Source organism: Molossus molossus, unplaced genomic scaffold (genome assembly GCF_014108415.1).
Source record: "Molossus molossus isolate mMolMol1 unplaced genomic scaffold, mMolMol1.p scaffold_m16_p_22, whole genome shotgun sequence".
Lineage (NCBI taxonomy): Eukaryota > Metazoa > Chordata > Mammalia > Chiroptera > Molossidae > Molossus > Molossus molossus.
Window position 1 is genome coordinate 38,008,928 of NW_023425358.1, and position 16,980 is coordinate 38,025,907.

The window sequence follows — 16,980 nt, forward strand, 5'->3', positions numbered from 1 at the left end:
AAATTTTAACAAGTTTGTTGTTCATTGCGAGTATCCAGGAATACAGTTGATTATTTGAACCTGTGTTCTGCAACCTCGCTAAACTCATTTATTAGTTTTGGGAGCTTTTTTGGTAGATTCCATGGTATAGTCAACAGAGAGAATCATGTCTGCAAAGAAAGCAAGATTTATTTTTTCTCTCCCTATGCATTTATTTTTCTTGCCTCATTGCCCTGACAGTGACCAGGAGTGTGAGACCAAGGCGCTCTTAACCTCTCCCCAGTCTAGCGGGAAGGCGTTTAGTCTTCACCAGTAGGGCTGATGTTAGCTGTAGGTGTCCTTTATCAGGTTAAGGAAATTCCTTTAATTCTATTATTTATCATGAATGGAATTTGAATTCTGTCAAATGCTATTTCTGTATCTATTTGAATGATCTCGTAATGTTTTTCTTTTTTGGTCTGTAAACATGGTGAATTATGTATATTGAGGCATAGTTCGTAAGCAGGGAATGCACAAATCTTAAGTGTGACTAGTGTCTATGTAACCCACATGCCTTTTAAGATGTCCACTTCTTTCATGTCCCCTTGTGCCCCCTGCTAGTCATCTGCTGTTCAGCCCCCCCCACCCCCCGTTTTTGATGCTTAAATTACCTGTAATTTGGCCAGTTGGAGCTCCCCTCCAGGCTGGCTCTAGCATGCTTCTGACACTCCCTCCCCTGAGACGCTCTTAGAGCACTTTCCCTGTGAGCTCCTTCCTTGCACAAGGTGTTTGGGCTCGTTGTGCACCTTCTTTCCTGCAGCCCAGGACTCTGCATTGCTCCTAGGAGCCTGCTTCCTGTTGGTGGGCAAAACGAATTTGAATCCAGTGCTTAGATGCTTCTTGTTATAAGTTTTATATAGTTGAAGATAAGATGTGTTAAATTGGAGTCTATCAGAGAATTGACTTGTGGGCATATTTCCTGTGAGTGCATAGAGGTGTGTAATACACTGATGCGTGTGTGGACCACACTGGTAGGTATTTGCATAGGAACGTTGGGGCAGTGGATGCAAGGAGGGCCTGCAGGCTGGTGAATGTGATGTGCGGTCTCCATGGTGACTCACTGTCACACTCACCAGAATGCTGGAAACTCCACTGCACAGAATCTGATGTGGTCGGTGAGATTATCACCACTTCTGACAGGAGTGAGCGTGGAGGTGAGCATGGAAGACCCTTTGACCAGCAGATGCTCTAAAGTTGCTCTCGTGTTTGTGCGCCAGAAAGCACATATAGTGATGCTTGTGGCAACAGTGTTTGTAAAAGCTCCCAAATGGAAAGAACTGGGAGTCCACCGGCAGCGGCACAGACCAGCAATCCTGCACCCTCAACAGAGGGATGCTAATGGGAGTCATCAGTCACAGCCTGGGGTGCTTCGTGGGCTGGTCTTAGGATTGCCCTGCGCAGCCCCTGGGCAGAGGAAGGGCTTCCAGAAGACTGGCGGACTTCCTTCAGGGAAAGTACGCTAGGAAGCAGAGCCAACAGATGCTGTGTGGTGTAGCTGCAGGTGAGGCACTGCGGGAAATGCTCCCAGTCCTGCAGCCAGCTCCTGCAGTGGTGGGCAGGGCACCTTCATGCTGGGGTCTCCAAGGCAAGTAGCAGGCTGTTTTTAAGCCTGGTGATGACACCATGGCTAATACCTATATTTTTACCGTTTTCATCTATGTATAAGGTTTTCCACTTTTCTTCTCAACATTTTACTGTAAAAAATTTCAAACAGAAAGGTTGGAGTCTTCAGTGAATACCCATATTCCACCATTTAAATTCTGATTAACTTCACTATGCTTTTTTTTTTATCTTCACCTGAGGACATTTTTCCATTTTTTGTTCAGATAGAGTGGGAGGGAGAGAGAGAGAAACATCAACATGAAAGGGACACATCGAGTGGCTGCCTCCCGCACAACTCAACCAGGGTTGGGGACAAACTGCAACTGAGGTTCGTGCCCTTAATGGGAACCAAACCCGGGTCTCTCTGGACCACAGGCCGATGCCCTAACCGCTGAGCCAAACCAGCCAGGGCAACTTTACTGTGCTTTTAAATTCATACATACGGTAATTTCTTTTCTATGTAGGATATACTTCATAATAAAAATTATTTAAGAGACTAAAAAGAAAACTGAGAAATCTTTCTTTTGAATTGTAGGTTTCTGAGGCAAACAGTAGTGGATTTCAAAGGAAATGGGAAAATGGGGAGTCTCTCAGAAAAGAGATGAACCTGGCCGGTGTGACTCAGTGGATGGAGTGTCATCCCGTGGACTGAGAGGTCCCAGTTCGATTCCCAATCAGGGTTGTGGGCTTGATCCCCAGTAGCGGGCATGCAGGAGGCAGCCTATCTCTCCCTTCCTCTTTCTCTAAAAAGTCAATCAAAACGTGCGCGCATGTGTGTGTATACATATACATATATATATATATACACACACACACGTGTGTATGTGTGTGTGTGTATGTATGTATGTATAAATATGAGAAATGTCTTGTTTTCTTTGGGAAACAATTAGCATGAATTTTCTTTCTTACAGCCAGTTGTAGATTTTTTATATTGACCAATCTACGTTAGCTAATGAAACTCCAGAAGTAAATTCAAAGTTCTCTGTATTACATATGTGTTGATTTCTGTCTGCTTCCAGAGAACTTTGAGGCACATTGTCAAGTGCAGTTGTATATAAAGGAGTTCTTGCGTGCACACGTCTGTTTATGAAAGGGAGCATTCTAAGGAGAGTATCTTTCAGTGATGTTTCTGTTAGAGAAAATGAATAATTACCCATAATTCCATCATCCTAGCAGATTTTTTATATTATATTACATATATACCAGTCAGTGCAGTGTATTTATACTTTATTTCCTTTAACAGATACTTTTTAAAATTTTTATCCTCACCTGAGGACATTTTTCCATTTTTTTGTTCAGGTAGAGTGGGAGGGAGAGAGAGGAAGAGAGAGAGAGAGAAACATCGCTGTGAAAGGGACACATCGAGTGGCTGCCAACCGCACGACCAACCAGGGCCGGGGACAAACTGCAACCGAGGTACGTGCCCTTAGCGGGAACCGAACCCGGGTCTCTGGACCGCAGGCCGACTCTCTAACTGCTGAGCCAAACCGGCCAGGGCAACAAATACTTTAAAAAAAAATTTTTTTTTGTGGTACATGCCCCTAGCATGAACCAAACTCGGGACTCTCTGGTCCACAGGCTGACGCTCAGTCGCTGAGCCAAACTGGCCAGGGCTAACAGATACTCTTCATATTTTATTTTTTAAATCTGTTACAGCTCTTAATACTCCCATCACATTGAGGAACTATAATTCAATTAAACCATCTTTCTTATTTTAGGTGGTATCTGTTCTACTTAGGAAAAAATACAGGAGCAGCATCAGTGAACGAAGCAAGTGTGTTTATGGTGCTCACCATGTATTGTCACTTAGTTTTTAGCTAAAAGTGCGGCTAGAAACACGTAAGTGGTCCCAGTTTATTATGGCCTTGCCATGCTGTTACATTGCAGAGTTTGAGACATGATCTCAGGGTGAATTTTGTTATTTGCAACCAATTACGGGATTTTTATCATAAGTTAGTCTGTTGCTCGTTAAGCTCTAGAAATAAACCCAGAGGATTGCTGTCTGTCTGCTTCCCCAGGTTGTGAGGTGGGTTCTGGAGTGTGGTTACTGTATGCAAAATAACACTGTTTTTTTTACAAAATAAAATAAAACTGTTTTATTACAGTTGCTTAGATCTGAAAAACGGTTCGGTGACTGAGCACGCAGCCGCAGAACCGCCGCCATCCCACTCAGTGTGCAGTTGGCTTGCTTATTGACATTGGGCAGAAATTTGCCCTCAGGAACTGCCAGCTGCAAACACTGGGCTCAGTTGTTCCTGCAGGTGGCGGGGCCAGTGTGACTGCTCAGGGTGGCAGCCTGCTCAGGGTGGCAGCCTGCTCAGTTCTTCATGCGCTCGTAGACTTCCTGCAAGTTTTATTGTCTTCAGTGGGTAAAGTCTGTTTTGATGTTGTCTCTTCAAATGAGCAGCAGTCAGTATTCATGTCCCATCCAAAATTTTTCCTTTTTTCTGTGATAGTTTCTTTCTGTTTTTTTAAAGTTCTGATAAGTGATTGTTAATTAAAGTCCAGTTAGTATTTTAAAGTCAGTAGTATCATTTCCAATAAAATAATCACAAAGGTAGTACAAGAAACTAAAGATAGTATTAAGAACTAAAGATCACCCTGAAAACCAGGAGTTGGTGGCAGTGTAGGAGTTAGGAGAGAGGCTGGCCTTCCCCACCATGTTTGGTGAGATGTTTTTCTTTTCATGAAGTCCAATGTATCTGTTTTTTCACAGGGATCTCCAGTCTTCCAGCACCATTTTGTTTTGTTTTTTATCCTCACCCGAGGACATTTTTCCATATTTTGTTCAGATAGAGTGGGAGGGAGAGAGAGAAACATCTATGTGAAAGGGACACATTGAGTGATTGCCACCCACATGACCCAACTAGGGCCGGGGACAAACTGCAACCAAGGTGCATGCCCTTAGCGGGAACTGAACCCAGGACTCTCTGGACCGCAGGCCAACGCTCTAACCGCTGAGCCAAACTGGCCAGGGCAATTTTGTTAAAAAGATTTCTCATTCCTTCTTGTTGCTTCCAATTCTGTCCATCTGTCTATCTGCCTTTAGCAGTATTTCGCTGTCCTGATAACCGAAGCCCCCAGTACATCTCAGGTCCAGGCCTCTGTTCCTCTCTTGGGACTCTGTTTCAGTTCACTGACCCACACCCTACTCTGCTGTTCAGCTTTCCAGTGTGTTTTTTATTTCAGATACTTTAGGATCTCCATCTGGTTTTCTGTTCGAATAGTTCTTTTTTTCTATCCTTCATTACAACATATTTTCTTTATGTCCTGGGCATAGTTATTAAAGCCACTGGCGGATCTCCGCTGTCTGGTTCCAGTATGTGGGTCATCTGCTTGATGTCCATCAATGGTTTTCTGAGCGGGGCTCGTGCTTTCTTGTTTGTGTCTTGGAGTAATTTTGACTTGGATTTAAAATGACAGGTTGCAGAGAGTCTGAGGTGTATGGATTGCTTTTCTCTCACAGTTAGCCAGCCTGATTGAATGGGAACCATGCACTCCGTCTGCCAGGGTGTTGGCACCTGGAATCTTAATGGCTACATTGTGCTCCGGGTCTTTGTGTCTGCATGGTTCAGGAGGCAGGGGAGCTGACGGAGAGTGTGGACCTGTCCTTGTCCAGCCTGGTCCCATGGCGAATCCCTGCCCTCACTGCTGGCAGCAGGCATGGTGTCTGGACTGAGCTGGTCCGCGTGTGCAGGCAGACCCTCCCGCAGTGCTGCAAAACCAGAAGCCGCCCCTGCCATTCCCATCCTGCAGGTGCCGGGTCCCTCTCTGCGTCTGCCCACTGTCTCGTGTGTTCCGTGTTTTATGTGTCTTTTGGAGGTTGTGTTTATTTGGAGTGTGTTTGGTCCAGTAGGACATACTTGACACAGAGCCCTTCGTCACTTTCTTTTATTTATAAAGCCTTTCTTCTGATCAGTAACACATATTCATTGTGAAACGCTTGGAAAATTTAGAAAAGCGTGCACACACAGACACACACTCGCACGCACACACACACACTTCCTGTAATTCTCTCCACAGAGATAACCATTGTTCACATATCACCTGTTTTTCAAATCATTCTTTTCTTCTGCCCCCCCATCTTCCTTAAATGTAACTGGGTGCCCACTCTCCCCTTAATTACTCTGAGCTGTCCTTATGGGAGGCAGTGGCCTGTAGCCTGGCTGGAACCGGTCATGTCTCATCCACTCCTCAGGCTGCAGGGGTCAGCAGCCCTTCATGGGACAGAGACTTTGTTTAGGCATCTATGACTTTTGCATTTAAAGTGCTTCACTAAGTAGAGTGTTCATCATTGATTAATTTAAAAAAAACTAGTGATCAGCAGTTGTTAGAAGTCAACCTTAGGTGTTGAGTGTCCCTGCAGGGGTGGTGCAGGCACCATGCTCAGTGCTCTGGCTTGGCCAGCGGCTTTTCTTCAGACGTGGACAGCGACCTCTGCTTCACACACTAAATATATCACTGAGGGTGCCAACTGTCCAAACACCATTTGAAGGGCCAAGTTAATCACACTGTTCATTGGGGTTTTAGTGTCATTTTCCTGTAGGAAAGCATTTCCAACCTTTCTTTTCATTATTCAGCTTTTGTTTTGGGAATAAGTGGTGACAGGCAGTGTAACTGGCCAGGGAGGCTAAGATGGAGTCTCTCGGACTCCCGCACCCTGCAGCAGCCCTCCTGCTGCTCAGCGAGAAAGCAGCTCGTGTCTGCAGGGCAGGTTCACATCGGTCTCAAGTCTCACTTAAAACCAAAGCGATAGATAACTTTTACAAGTCCTTTTTTTCCCCAGAGGTAAGTTAGAACTTTAAATTACTTACTATATAGAAATACAGTGCATATGTATATTTAAATACATGGGGTAGGTGATATTTCTCTTATTAACAAGGAATGAGGTCAATACATGGGGTAATTATGATAGTTTTAGTCATTCTTGTAATGTACTTAAATTACCAAAATCTGATTCTTAAATTGTTTTTCAGCAGCAAGCCCTCGCAGGGACCCTGGTGGCAGGGGCTGGAAGTTCGATAGAAACGGACCCCTTTAAGAGGCAACCGGCAGGACCCCCAGCAGGTATGTCACGGGGCACAGGCTCATCCCAGGAACCGTAACTGCGGCTCAGTGGCCCTGTGTTTCTAAAGTGTAACACTGAAGAGATTTGTTTTGATCAGTTTCTTTCTACTTTGAAAGTTAGTTTTTGTTTTGGCGAGTATGTGAATGTGCACATGTACTTGAAGGTGCATGCAGGCTTATCAGCTCAGTAGGTGTATTCCATTTTGACTTTATAAGTGCATTTCTGGGCTTTTTAGTCCTCATGATATGATTGAATGTAAAACCACCTGCTTTTTCAGTCGTTCATTTTTTCAAAATGAATTTTTTTTCTTCAAATTATAAACTTTTAATATACTTCTATATAAATTTTTTAAACAATTCAAAAGGTGTCACTTAAACCTACCTCTGGCTTGGTATTTCCTGCCAGCTCCCTAGCCACAGAGGTAGCTGCTGTTAGCACTTGTGCACTTCCACAGACATTCTGTCCGCACAAAGCATGTGACGTGTCATTCTGAAAAGCTCAGTATGGTCATGTGTCCATCGTTGTCTCCAACATTGACTTGGTAGGCCATCTTTCCCATTCATGGTCCTCATACTTTTTTTGTTGTTGTTAATCCTCTCCCGAGAATATTTTGTCATTAATTTTTAGAGTAGAAGGGAGGGGGTGGAGGGAGAGAGAAACATTGATGTGAAAGAGACACATCGATTGGTTGTTTCCTGTGTGACCCCAACGGGCCAGGGATCGAACCAGCAACTCAGGTACATGCCTGTGACCCGGAATTGAACCTGAGACCCTTTGATGTGCAGGCCAGTGCTCTAATCGCTGATCCAAACAGGCCAGGGCTGGCCGAGTACTTTTTTAATGGCTGCATGGTATTCCATTGCCTGGGCGGGTCCTCCTCTAGTCATCGGACCCTGGTTAGTGTTCGTTAGTGCCGTCTTTTTTCTGTTACAATCAGCACAGGTTTGAACACTAGTCTTATTTTTTTTCCTACATGTTTATCAGTATATCTTTTTTTTTAATTAATATTTTTTAATCCTCACCCGAGGATATTTTCCATCTATCTTAAGATAGAGTGGGAAGGGATAGAGAGAGAGAGAGAGAGAGAGAGAGAGAGAGAGATGTGAGAGAGACATATTGATTGGTTGCCTCCTGCACAACCCCCACCAGGGCCGGGGACCGAACCGAAACCAAGGTACATGCTCTTGACTGGAATCGAACCTGCAACTCTTTGGTCCCCAGGCTGATGCTCTAATTGCTGAGCCAAACTGGCCAGGGCTGTCAGTGTATCTTAAGGAAAAACTCCTAGAAATGAACTCACTAGATCAGAGTGGACGAGCAGTTAAGTGTTGGTGATGTTCAGTTGCCCCTCCATAGAGTGGGGCCAATTTTCATTTCAATCAACAACTTTTGGTTCTTGCACGTTTTTGGCTATTTTGTTACGTATTTAGTCTTGGTGGATATGATGGGTTAATATTAACTTATTTTGATAAGTTCGCACAAAACTTTTTTCCATTTATTAACCTTTTGCGGGTCTATCCCTCTGCGAGCCATTGTTTTCTGCCCATTTCGTCTGTCTGGCTTCCATACTCTCTGTGTTACTGTAGAGCTTCTGAATGTCGAGTAAGCCAGCCTGTGCCCATCATGTGTGTTGCAGATATTGTCTCTTAGGTTGTTGCTTGTCCTTTGCCTTTTTATGATGCTTTTTCTTACATTTGCGAAATTTTAACGAAAAGAAATATTTATCAGTCTTATCTTTTATGGCTTCTGGATTTTGGTTCATGCACAGAAAGGTCTCCCTGTTCAAATATTATGAAAACACTTACACATGTTTTTTCTACTACTTTTGTGGTTTTATTTTTAAATCAAACTGCACCTTTTCTGAAAATTATTCTAGAGCAGTCTAAGCGACCTCGACTTGAAGTGGGTCACCAAGGGGTAGTTTTCCAGCACCCAGGGGTGAATACAGGAGTTCCTCTCCAGCAGTTAATGCCGACAGTTCAAGGTAAGACCCAGCGGAGAGCCAGCTCCTGTAGCTCAGAAGGAGGGCGTGCGGAGAGGTCTACAGCAGTGCAGACCGAAGCGCGTGCAGTCGAGCTGGTGTGGTTGGAGTGGCTCCTGAAGTTAGGGTGTTCCCTGAGCCACAGTGACACAGTGTGAAGACCCCCCCAGACTAGTTCTTGTCCCTTTAATGAGCCACACGTGTCCTTGTCCTCAAGCTTCTCTCCAGTTTCCACTCCTGTATTTTTGTAGTTGCTGCTGCAGTAGGGACCCCTGTGGTTATTCAGTGCTGTCCTGCTTGGTACTAACTTGCAAAGGTCCAGCGCCTTCTGTCCTTTTCTGTGTGCTCATTGTAACATTAGATCTAATATAACACAGACTTCCCACCAGTTAAACTTCCCGTTTGCTTGATGGTTCTGAGTGACGGGTCTGTGACAAACCCTGGGAGGTGACATCTGATTCGTGGTTGACGCTTTGGAGCTCCAGAGTCAGTGCCTGTGGGTCTTTCCTTTCTTGCAGGAGGGATGCCTCCCGCCCCTCAGGCCACCCAGCTGGCCGGACAGAAGCAAAGCCAGCAGCAGTACGACCCATCCACAGGGCCTCCAGTGCAGAATGCCGCCAGCCTGCACACACCACCGCCACCACTGCCCAGCAGGCTGCCCCCAGCCGGCCTCCCTGCTGCGCCCCTGCCACCTACGCTGCAGTTCCCACCACAGCCGCCGATGGGGGAGCCACCGACACAGCTGCATATGGCTGCGAAAGCCCAGCAGCCCAACACCCCTGTCCCTGTGCCCCCTGCCAGCCAGCTCCCTGTGCCCCCACAGCCCGCACAGTCAGCCCTGCTCGCCTCGGTGCCCGGGAAGGCGCAGATGCAGGCCCCTCCACTGCCCTCCCAGCCGCAGGTACTGTGGACTTTGGGCTCTGAGGGGTGGAAGTGGACAGGCTGGTGTGATAGGAGGGCGCTCTGCTTCCACGTCACAGGTCAGCCAGCCAGCCGTTGACATGGTCTACTTGTGGAATAGGTGCTGCCTATAATTGCAGTTGTCGTGATTGGATTATCAGGAAACAGTGTGGTTCAGAGGGAGGCGACAAGCCTGGTGGTGGTGAGGCTACCCCTAACTGTCTGCCAGGCTCCCCTGAGGGCCTCCCTTACTCTGTGCTCTGCATACATGTGTCCAGGGGTTGTCTGAGCAGTGAGTGTGCTGGAGCCTCTTCAGAGAGTCTCCCTCACCAACAAGGGCTTTCCTGGGCTTTCAGCTCATCTTTTTCCTGGTTCCTTGAGACTCGTGGCAGAGTTTGCTCGGTCTTCTAGAGTAGTCAGAACCACCATTTCCTCACCAGCCGGGTATCGTGTGCCCTGGTGAGCATGTTGTCAGCGTTCTTTTATTTCTTCTACCTGGTGGCTCTGTGAGGTAGAGTCTTTATTGTCCCCATTTTACCTATGAAAAGACTGAGGCCGGAGAGGCCTAGTGTCTCAACCAGCAACCTGAGGCTCTGATTCGCCACCCGGGTTCAGTGGGAACCTTTCATGCAGGTGACATCAGAGCTCTGTCCACCTGCCTCCAGAGGGAGGGCGCCCGCTGGGCAGATAGGCAGCCTTTCCAGCCATCACGTGCTGGGTCTCCGTGGCCCTGAGTCTTGTAAACACGTGCTGACTTCAGGCGGCACGGAGGCTTCTCTTGGATCTATTTTCCTGTCCTTGTTTAAGGATCAGCCTTGGAACGTGATTTTAAAGAAGCTTCTTACAAAATCCACAGAAACTTGTCGCTTCTCAATTGGGGGGTTGTCGAGCTTTGTCTCGGGCAGGAACATACATGCTCAGGCTTTGCAGCCATGCGGCTCCTAGTCAGCTCCCGAGCTGGGCTGCTGACCAAGGTAGGAGGACATTACTGCTGGTGTGAAGACAGGCTGCATGTCACGAAAGGCATGGCCGTGGACAGTTTCTGTGTTCCCCACAGCCCTGGTTACCAACCTGCTGTGTTTTACATCCGTTGTCCTCATCCCCCCTGGTTGTGGCAGTGCCTGGCCTGCCCTACTGTCAGCTGACCTTCATCTTCAGTGGGGGTTGGGATCCCCTGCCTGTGCCCTGGTCTCGGTTGCACAGACAGAACTCTTGCCCGCAGCGTGCCAGCCATGGGAAGGCCTTGCAGTGCGGACTCATCCTCAACAGGAAAGGGGTGTGATGAGCGCCTTGTAGTTCTTGATTGAAATGTAGCTGACACAGTGAAAACGCTGAAAAATCACTAAAAAGCAGAGGAGAAAAGGCTGGAAGAAAGAAAAAAAAAGTCTGAGCTAAGACAGCATGAGCACAGTCCATAGTGGGTTCTTATGTGACAGGCTGTTTGCTTTGGGCTGTAGTTTGTGTGATCATGTGTGTGTTTGCATTGCTGTGAGGAGGGACCATCAGGTGTCCTTACCTGTTGCCTCTTTCCTGCCCACCAGGTGGTGATGTCTGCAAGACCACCCACAGATCCCACGCAGCCCGGTCCTCGGCCCCCACCCACCTCCTCCACCTCATCCATCGCACCTGGCAGTGGCTCGGGCCCAGGACCCTTGCCCGCACGGGCCTCCCCAGTGAATAGACCCTCCTCAGCAGCCAGCAAGTCTCTGTCTCCAGTCACCTCCCGGTCCCCAGGGGCAGCTGTGTCGGCCCCCCCGAAACCACAGAGCCCAGCTCAGAATGCATCCGCACCCCAGGACAGTTCTCAGGATAAGCTGGCGGAGCAGATGGCACTGGTGAGGGGCTGGCATCTTTCAGCCTGTGACTCGAGGCTGTTGTCATGCTGGCATGCAACACTGAGGGTGGTCAGCATGCTTTGTGGTCAGGCATCCACAATTGGAACCAGTTGTGTGACCCTGTCCTGGAGGAGGGAGACTCATGGGGAGTCTTTTCTGTGCTGAAGTAGTGAGTGGTCTGGACAGCTGTCATCACAGGCTGTGGGTGAGGGGCCGGGACGAGGCATGTATTGTGAGGCGGGGGGACAGCGCTCAGAGCCCCCAAGGCAGAGAGAGTCATGGCTCAGCCAATGGCTCTTGCTGCTCATTGGACTAGGCAGTTATTTTGTTCAACTTTGTTGAGGAATTATAAAAGAAAGCAAAATAGAGGTGGAGTATGATAAACTCAGTGCTTCCTATCCCTGGTTTAATCCAGTGATGTGTGGCCAGTCTTATTTGGTCTCCCTGCCTTCCTGATGGCGTCAAAGTAGATCCCAGGCCTGTGTTTCTCTGGTACATATGAGCGTGGGCCTTGGCTGTGGTTCGGAGATGGCAGGAGTGTTGTTTTCAGCTTCTGAGGCTCTGGACAGTCACCTGCTCGTTCTTCTGACCGCATGTCCAAGTCTTACCTTTGCTGCTGAGACTGCCACATAGTAGGTCTCACACATGTGGGAGCAGAACAAATGACTTTGTGCTGTCCCCTTCCCCGCAGGAGAGCCAGATCCACCAGCGCATAGCCGAGCTGAGGAAGGGGGGCCTGTGGTCCCTGAGACGGCTGCCGAAGCTGCAGGAGGCCCCGCGCCCCCGCGCGCACTGGGACTACCTGCTGGAGGAGATGCAGTGGATGGCCACTGACTTCGCCCAGGAGCGGCGGTGGAAGGTGGCTGCAGCCAAGAAGGTGGGTGAGACGGGACCCCTGGTTGTCAGTTCGCTTGGGTGTGCTGAGAATTCAGTGCTGTGAGCTGTGGGTCTCCCCGCTCAGCTTCTGACAGCTCTCGGAGCACACGGGGCTGCATCTCACTGAGATCGTGTCGTCCTGGTCTGAGAACATATTTAGGAAACTGTGTTGCCCTGGCTGATGTGGCTTGGTTGGAGGGTCATCTGTGCAGCGAAGGGCTGCAGGTTAGACCCCCAGTCAGCACATGAGGGGTGCATCCGATAGACATCGGTTTCTCTGGCACGTAGATGTTTTCTTTTTCTCACCCCTCTCTAAAATCAGTTCTTTAAAAAACAAAGCTTAAAAAAAACCCAAAACTTTGTGTCTTTCTTATACCGTGATGTGACAGGCTAAACCATAAATTCTTGAACTTTTCTACACCAGCTTGTCAGGACGGTGGCACGCCATCATGAAGAAAAGAAGCTTCGTGAGGAAAGGGGGAAGCGAGAGGAGCAGAGCCGACTAAGACGGATTGCTGCCTCGACCGCTAGAGAAATTGAGTACTTCTGGTCAAATATCGAACAGGTATATCTGACGTTTTAATAGGGTCCTGAGACCTAGACATGGGGCTGGCAGTGAGGCAGAGCCTGCAGTGTTGCTGAGGAGGGTACTCACGGGTGGGTCCTGCCATCATGGCCCTCAGACTGCAGCTCCTTAGAAGGTTCTTGCTCTGCTTGTGGCTGTGCGTGGACACGTGTGGCTGCCACCAGTGCTGCATGATGTTCCACGCTCCCGGAGAGGCCTTCGCACAGCACCTTGGAAGTTGGGGCAGGTCACGAAGGGAGCTTCTCTCCAGAACAGCAGCTCTGTCTTCCGCCTCCTTTTTAAAAAATCCAGACCGCAGCACCTGATGGGACCAGGGCAGACGCAGTTAGGTGCCGAATCAGTGAGAGCCGACGGTGGTGCTTGCAGACCCCTGTGTGGTCTTTGTTTCCGTCACTGAACATTTTAGAGCTGCATTAGCTTACATCCTCGGTAACATTCTGTGTTTCACTCTTGTATTTAGGTTGTGGAGATAAAACTACAAGTCGAATTAGAGGAAAAAAGGAAGAAGGCCTTACATTTACAGAAAGTTTCCAGGAGAGGTATGAAACTTTTTAAAAAGCCTTACCTTTATTAGCCTGTATTTTGTCCCATTCTGTGCTCACTGGGCGCCTAGTGACAAGGTGGCTTCCCAGGGAGGCCGTTTGTTCCCAGCTGTGTGGACTTGTGGTGCACACTTTGCTCTTGGTGCAGTTGCTGTAGCCACATGTCTCCATTCTTTTGAGATTTGCTGGTTGAGTCAGAACCCTGATTGATGAGCTTTGGGGCATTCTCAGAGTTGAGGTCTGAGCCTGCCCCATTTGGACACTCCCTGGACAGGCAGGTGGACACCCTGAGGCATGTGCCCTGCGGAGCCCCTGTGTGTGGCCAGGGCACTGCCTTGCCGCAGTACACAGTAGCTGCCCTGTCATTCTTGTGGCCAAGCACTAACGAGGTGGTGTCACGGGTGGGGTGGAGTGGGACACAATGACTCCCGTTTTACTGGTGGGGAAACTGAGGTGGACAGGTGGCCGCTGCTGAAGCCACAGAACTGTAAGACCTGACAGAGCATAAGAAAGGAACTTTTTTGTTAGCTGCTCTGTTCCTCTCATGGTCTGAGATGTGTGGTTCCTGCAGAGGGCTCAGGGCTGCGGGCTGAGGGCTGCCGGTGAGGGCGGCGGTGGGGCTGGCTCTGCATCGCCCCTGGGCTACCAGGAGGGAGGTGGGCTCGCCTTGCTGTCTCCTCCACCGAGATGGCAGCAGGGCGTGGCCTAGACTAGCAGGGACACCCTCGATGTGTGTGAAGATTATCACCTCCACTGCTGTAGTGAACATGGATCCTGTTACTTGTCTCTCTAGGAAAGGAGTCAAGACCCAAGGGACCTGAGATGCTGCTGGAAAGTGTTCTGGTAAGTTCAGGACTGTCACCGCACCAGGTGAGAGCGGGAGCAGTGAGTCCGTCTGTGCAATGGAAATAGTCGTTTTTATCCGGAGAAACTTGGAGATTATGGGTGTTATTCCCTTTCATTATACAGTCAGCTTACCTTGGGGAACAACTAGTTCTCTGTAGCGTTAGGCTCACAGGGGTGTTGCCTTGGCAATTGGGTTAGAGCGCAGCGATCCTGTGGCCTTAGTCTTTCTCTGCTCCCCAGGCCTGTCCTGTGGCCAGAGGCTTGATGGCAGCATGCTTGTCACAGGCTCCTCATGTTCTCCCAGGTGCACATCAAACAGACGTTTCTGCTTTGGTTTTCATCCTGTGCTTTAGGATCGTGCTTTATTGTTTCAGGACTTGGGAGTACCTGGAAGAAAACGGAAAGCGAGCACCTCCCTCACTGATGATGAAGGTCTGTCCCGGTGCCTCTGCTGTCCCCTGTACAGGGCCCTGCACTCACAAGTACGGTGCCCACTTGTTGCAACCGTGACCAAGAGCTGCTGGGGTCTTTGCCTGCCGGGTCCCTCGGTGGGTGGTGGGTTTGTGGGGAAGACATGAGGCGTGCTGGCCCGTGGAGCAGGCATAGCTTAGGACTGAGGGTAGCTTCTTTTCGGAAGGGAGGGGACACAGTGATACCTACAGCATGGAGCTGGCATGCGGCCTGCCTGGCTGTGGCGGGAAGATGCGGCCTGCCTGGCAAGGGCCCAGGTGGCGAGGGCTTGTGCTCAGTGGAGGGATGGCTGCAGGTGGCTGTGTTCTGCTGGGGGCACTGGTAGACTCTTCTGCACCAAGGGCCAGGTCTCTGTTGGGAGTGAGGTGTGGGGTACAGAGCCCAAGGCTGCTCTGAGATGGTGGCTGCACAGGATAGGAGCCCAGCAGACAGAACGGTAAGCTGGACAGTAGCTGCAGCCCTGTGGATGTGGGCGATGATGAGTCCATAGTGACCCCAGACAGCTTGCCCATGCATTCCTCTGCAGCAGGTCCAGCTGATAGATGAGTTCCCCTCACTCGAGTTTTGGCCTGAGTGGGTTTGTCATATAAGGAACAGCCAGGTTGTATCTCATACTCAGGGGGAAGGGAAAGTTGGGGGCCCAGTTTGCAGACTTAGGAATCTAAAGGCTTAGTGCTCAGTGTTGGAGCCTTGCAGTGTTGGATGAAGTGCTGGCTGTCTCACTGGCATTTGATGGCCATCATTGCAGTGGAAGACGAGGAGGAGACAATTGAAGAGGAGGAGGCGAACGAAGGGGCCGTGGACCACCAGATAGAACTATCTAATCTAGCCAAGGAAGGTAGGCCTCGGGCATCCTGCCAGAATGCTCTGTTAATCAGTATGAAAACATGTAAAAGTTTGTGTAAGGTAGAAAAACACGCAGTACATCGAGCTCTGTGACCAGCTACGCAGCTGAGCACAGAGAGAGTGCCGAGTGCTCACCTCCCCTCCCCTTGTCCCTTCGTGACTGTGCTCTGGACCTTGCATTTACACTTCTGCAGCTCCGTTCCCAAGCACTGAGGCATGTTCCTGAACACAACGCTTGCGTGTGTTGGAGCTCATACATGTCCCATCATAGGCTCACTTAGCTCTTCTGCTCCTGAGTTTCATTCACGTTGTTATGTGTTGTGTAAACTCACTGATTCTCACTGCTGCGCAGTATTACACGGGCACCCGTCTGCCCAGGTGGTCTGCTGGGCTGTTGGTGGGCCTGAGTTTTCTGTAGTTTTCTGTAGTCGTTGGGTGGAGGAGTTGGCTGGAGGATATGCGTGTGCCTGGCCAGCTTGGTGGTGATGTGCTGGATTTGGGGTAGAGGGTGTCAGTGTGCTGCGCGTCTCAGGAGCACTGGTGTCTGACTGAGCCTTCCTGCCCGTCAAGGGTGAGAATCAGCGTCTCTTCTCCTTTGCCCGTCCTGGTTCTGGGCTTGCGTCTCCGAGTTGTCCCAAGGGGTCTTCGTGGGTCCTGGACTGCGTCCTTCAGCTGTGTGCTGCATGGCCTTTCCCACTCTCATTCTCTCTGCGGCGGCTGTCGAGGCCCAGGGCTCGTTGTTTCAGTGTGGTCAAATCAGTCGACCCTGTTTGCTTTTAAAAACTGCTCTTTTTACTTCTACATCATAAGGATGTTTTCCTGCATCAACTACAATATTTTGTTTTTACTCTCATATGCATGTCTCTAACCCATCAAGAAATGCTTTTGTCTGTAGTGTGAAGTAAGAGTGTAATTTCTTTTCCCCCAAATGGGTAGGTGTCCCAGGGCAGGTGACAGGCCCGCATTTCCTCCTGACATTCAGTGCTGGCTCATATGGCAGGTTCCCAAAGTGCAGGCTCAAGTTCACAGACACCCAGTTGGGAATTTAGATTTGAATTTAGTTGGACTCATGGGTGTTGGTGGGAATCGCATCTTTAAGAAGCGGAACTTTTCCGGCCTCTGCCCCACTTACCCGTCTGTCTCCCTGACTGGCTCTCAGTGGAATGCTGTGACTGTGTGTTTGTGTCATTTGTTTTCAGGTGCATTCTACAGGGTGGGCAAAAGTAGGCTTACAGTTGTTGGTATGGAAAATATGACGTAGTTAACAGATAATGCAAGTATAAACTTTGTGTATTCACAGCTGTAAACCACCTCTTGCCCCACCCTATAGTTTTGAAGTTGTAGTAACTGGCATATTTTGAAAGTTACTTTTTATATTTGTTGCTGATATGTAGAAATGCAGTTGATTT

The 16,980-nt window shown here is 49.0% G+C and overlaps 1 protein-coding gene across 1 annotated transcript in view; it reads left to right on the forward strand.

Moving 5' to 3' along the window:
• Nucleotides 1-16,980, forward strand: part of EP400 (E1A binding protein p400) — a 76,639-nt gene that overhangs the window by 13,189 nt on the left and 46,470 nt on the right. The window contains exons 4-13 of the mRNA XM_036276193.1: nucleotides 6,597-6,687; nucleotides 8,565-8,672; nucleotides 9,188-9,570; nucleotides 11,111-11,404; nucleotides 12,096-12,281; nucleotides 12,705-12,845; nucleotides 13,327-13,405; nucleotides 14,202-14,251; nucleotides 14,629-14,686; nucleotides 15,474-15,563. Coding sequence (XP_036132086.1) covers nucleotides 6,597-6,687; nucleotides 8,565-8,672; nucleotides 9,188-9,570; nucleotides 11,111-11,404; nucleotides 12,096-12,281; nucleotides 12,705-12,845; nucleotides 13,327-13,405; nucleotides 14,202-14,251; nucleotides 14,629-14,686; nucleotides 15,474-15,563 — 1,480 coding nt within the window. The remainder of the gene's footprint in view (nucleotides 1-6,596; nucleotides 6,688-8,564; nucleotides 8,673-9,187; nucleotides 9,571-11,110; nucleotides 11,405-12,095; nucleotides 12,282-12,704; nucleotides 12,846-13,326; nucleotides 13,406-14,201; nucleotides 14,252-14,628; nucleotides 14,687-15,473; nucleotides 15,564-16,980) is intronic.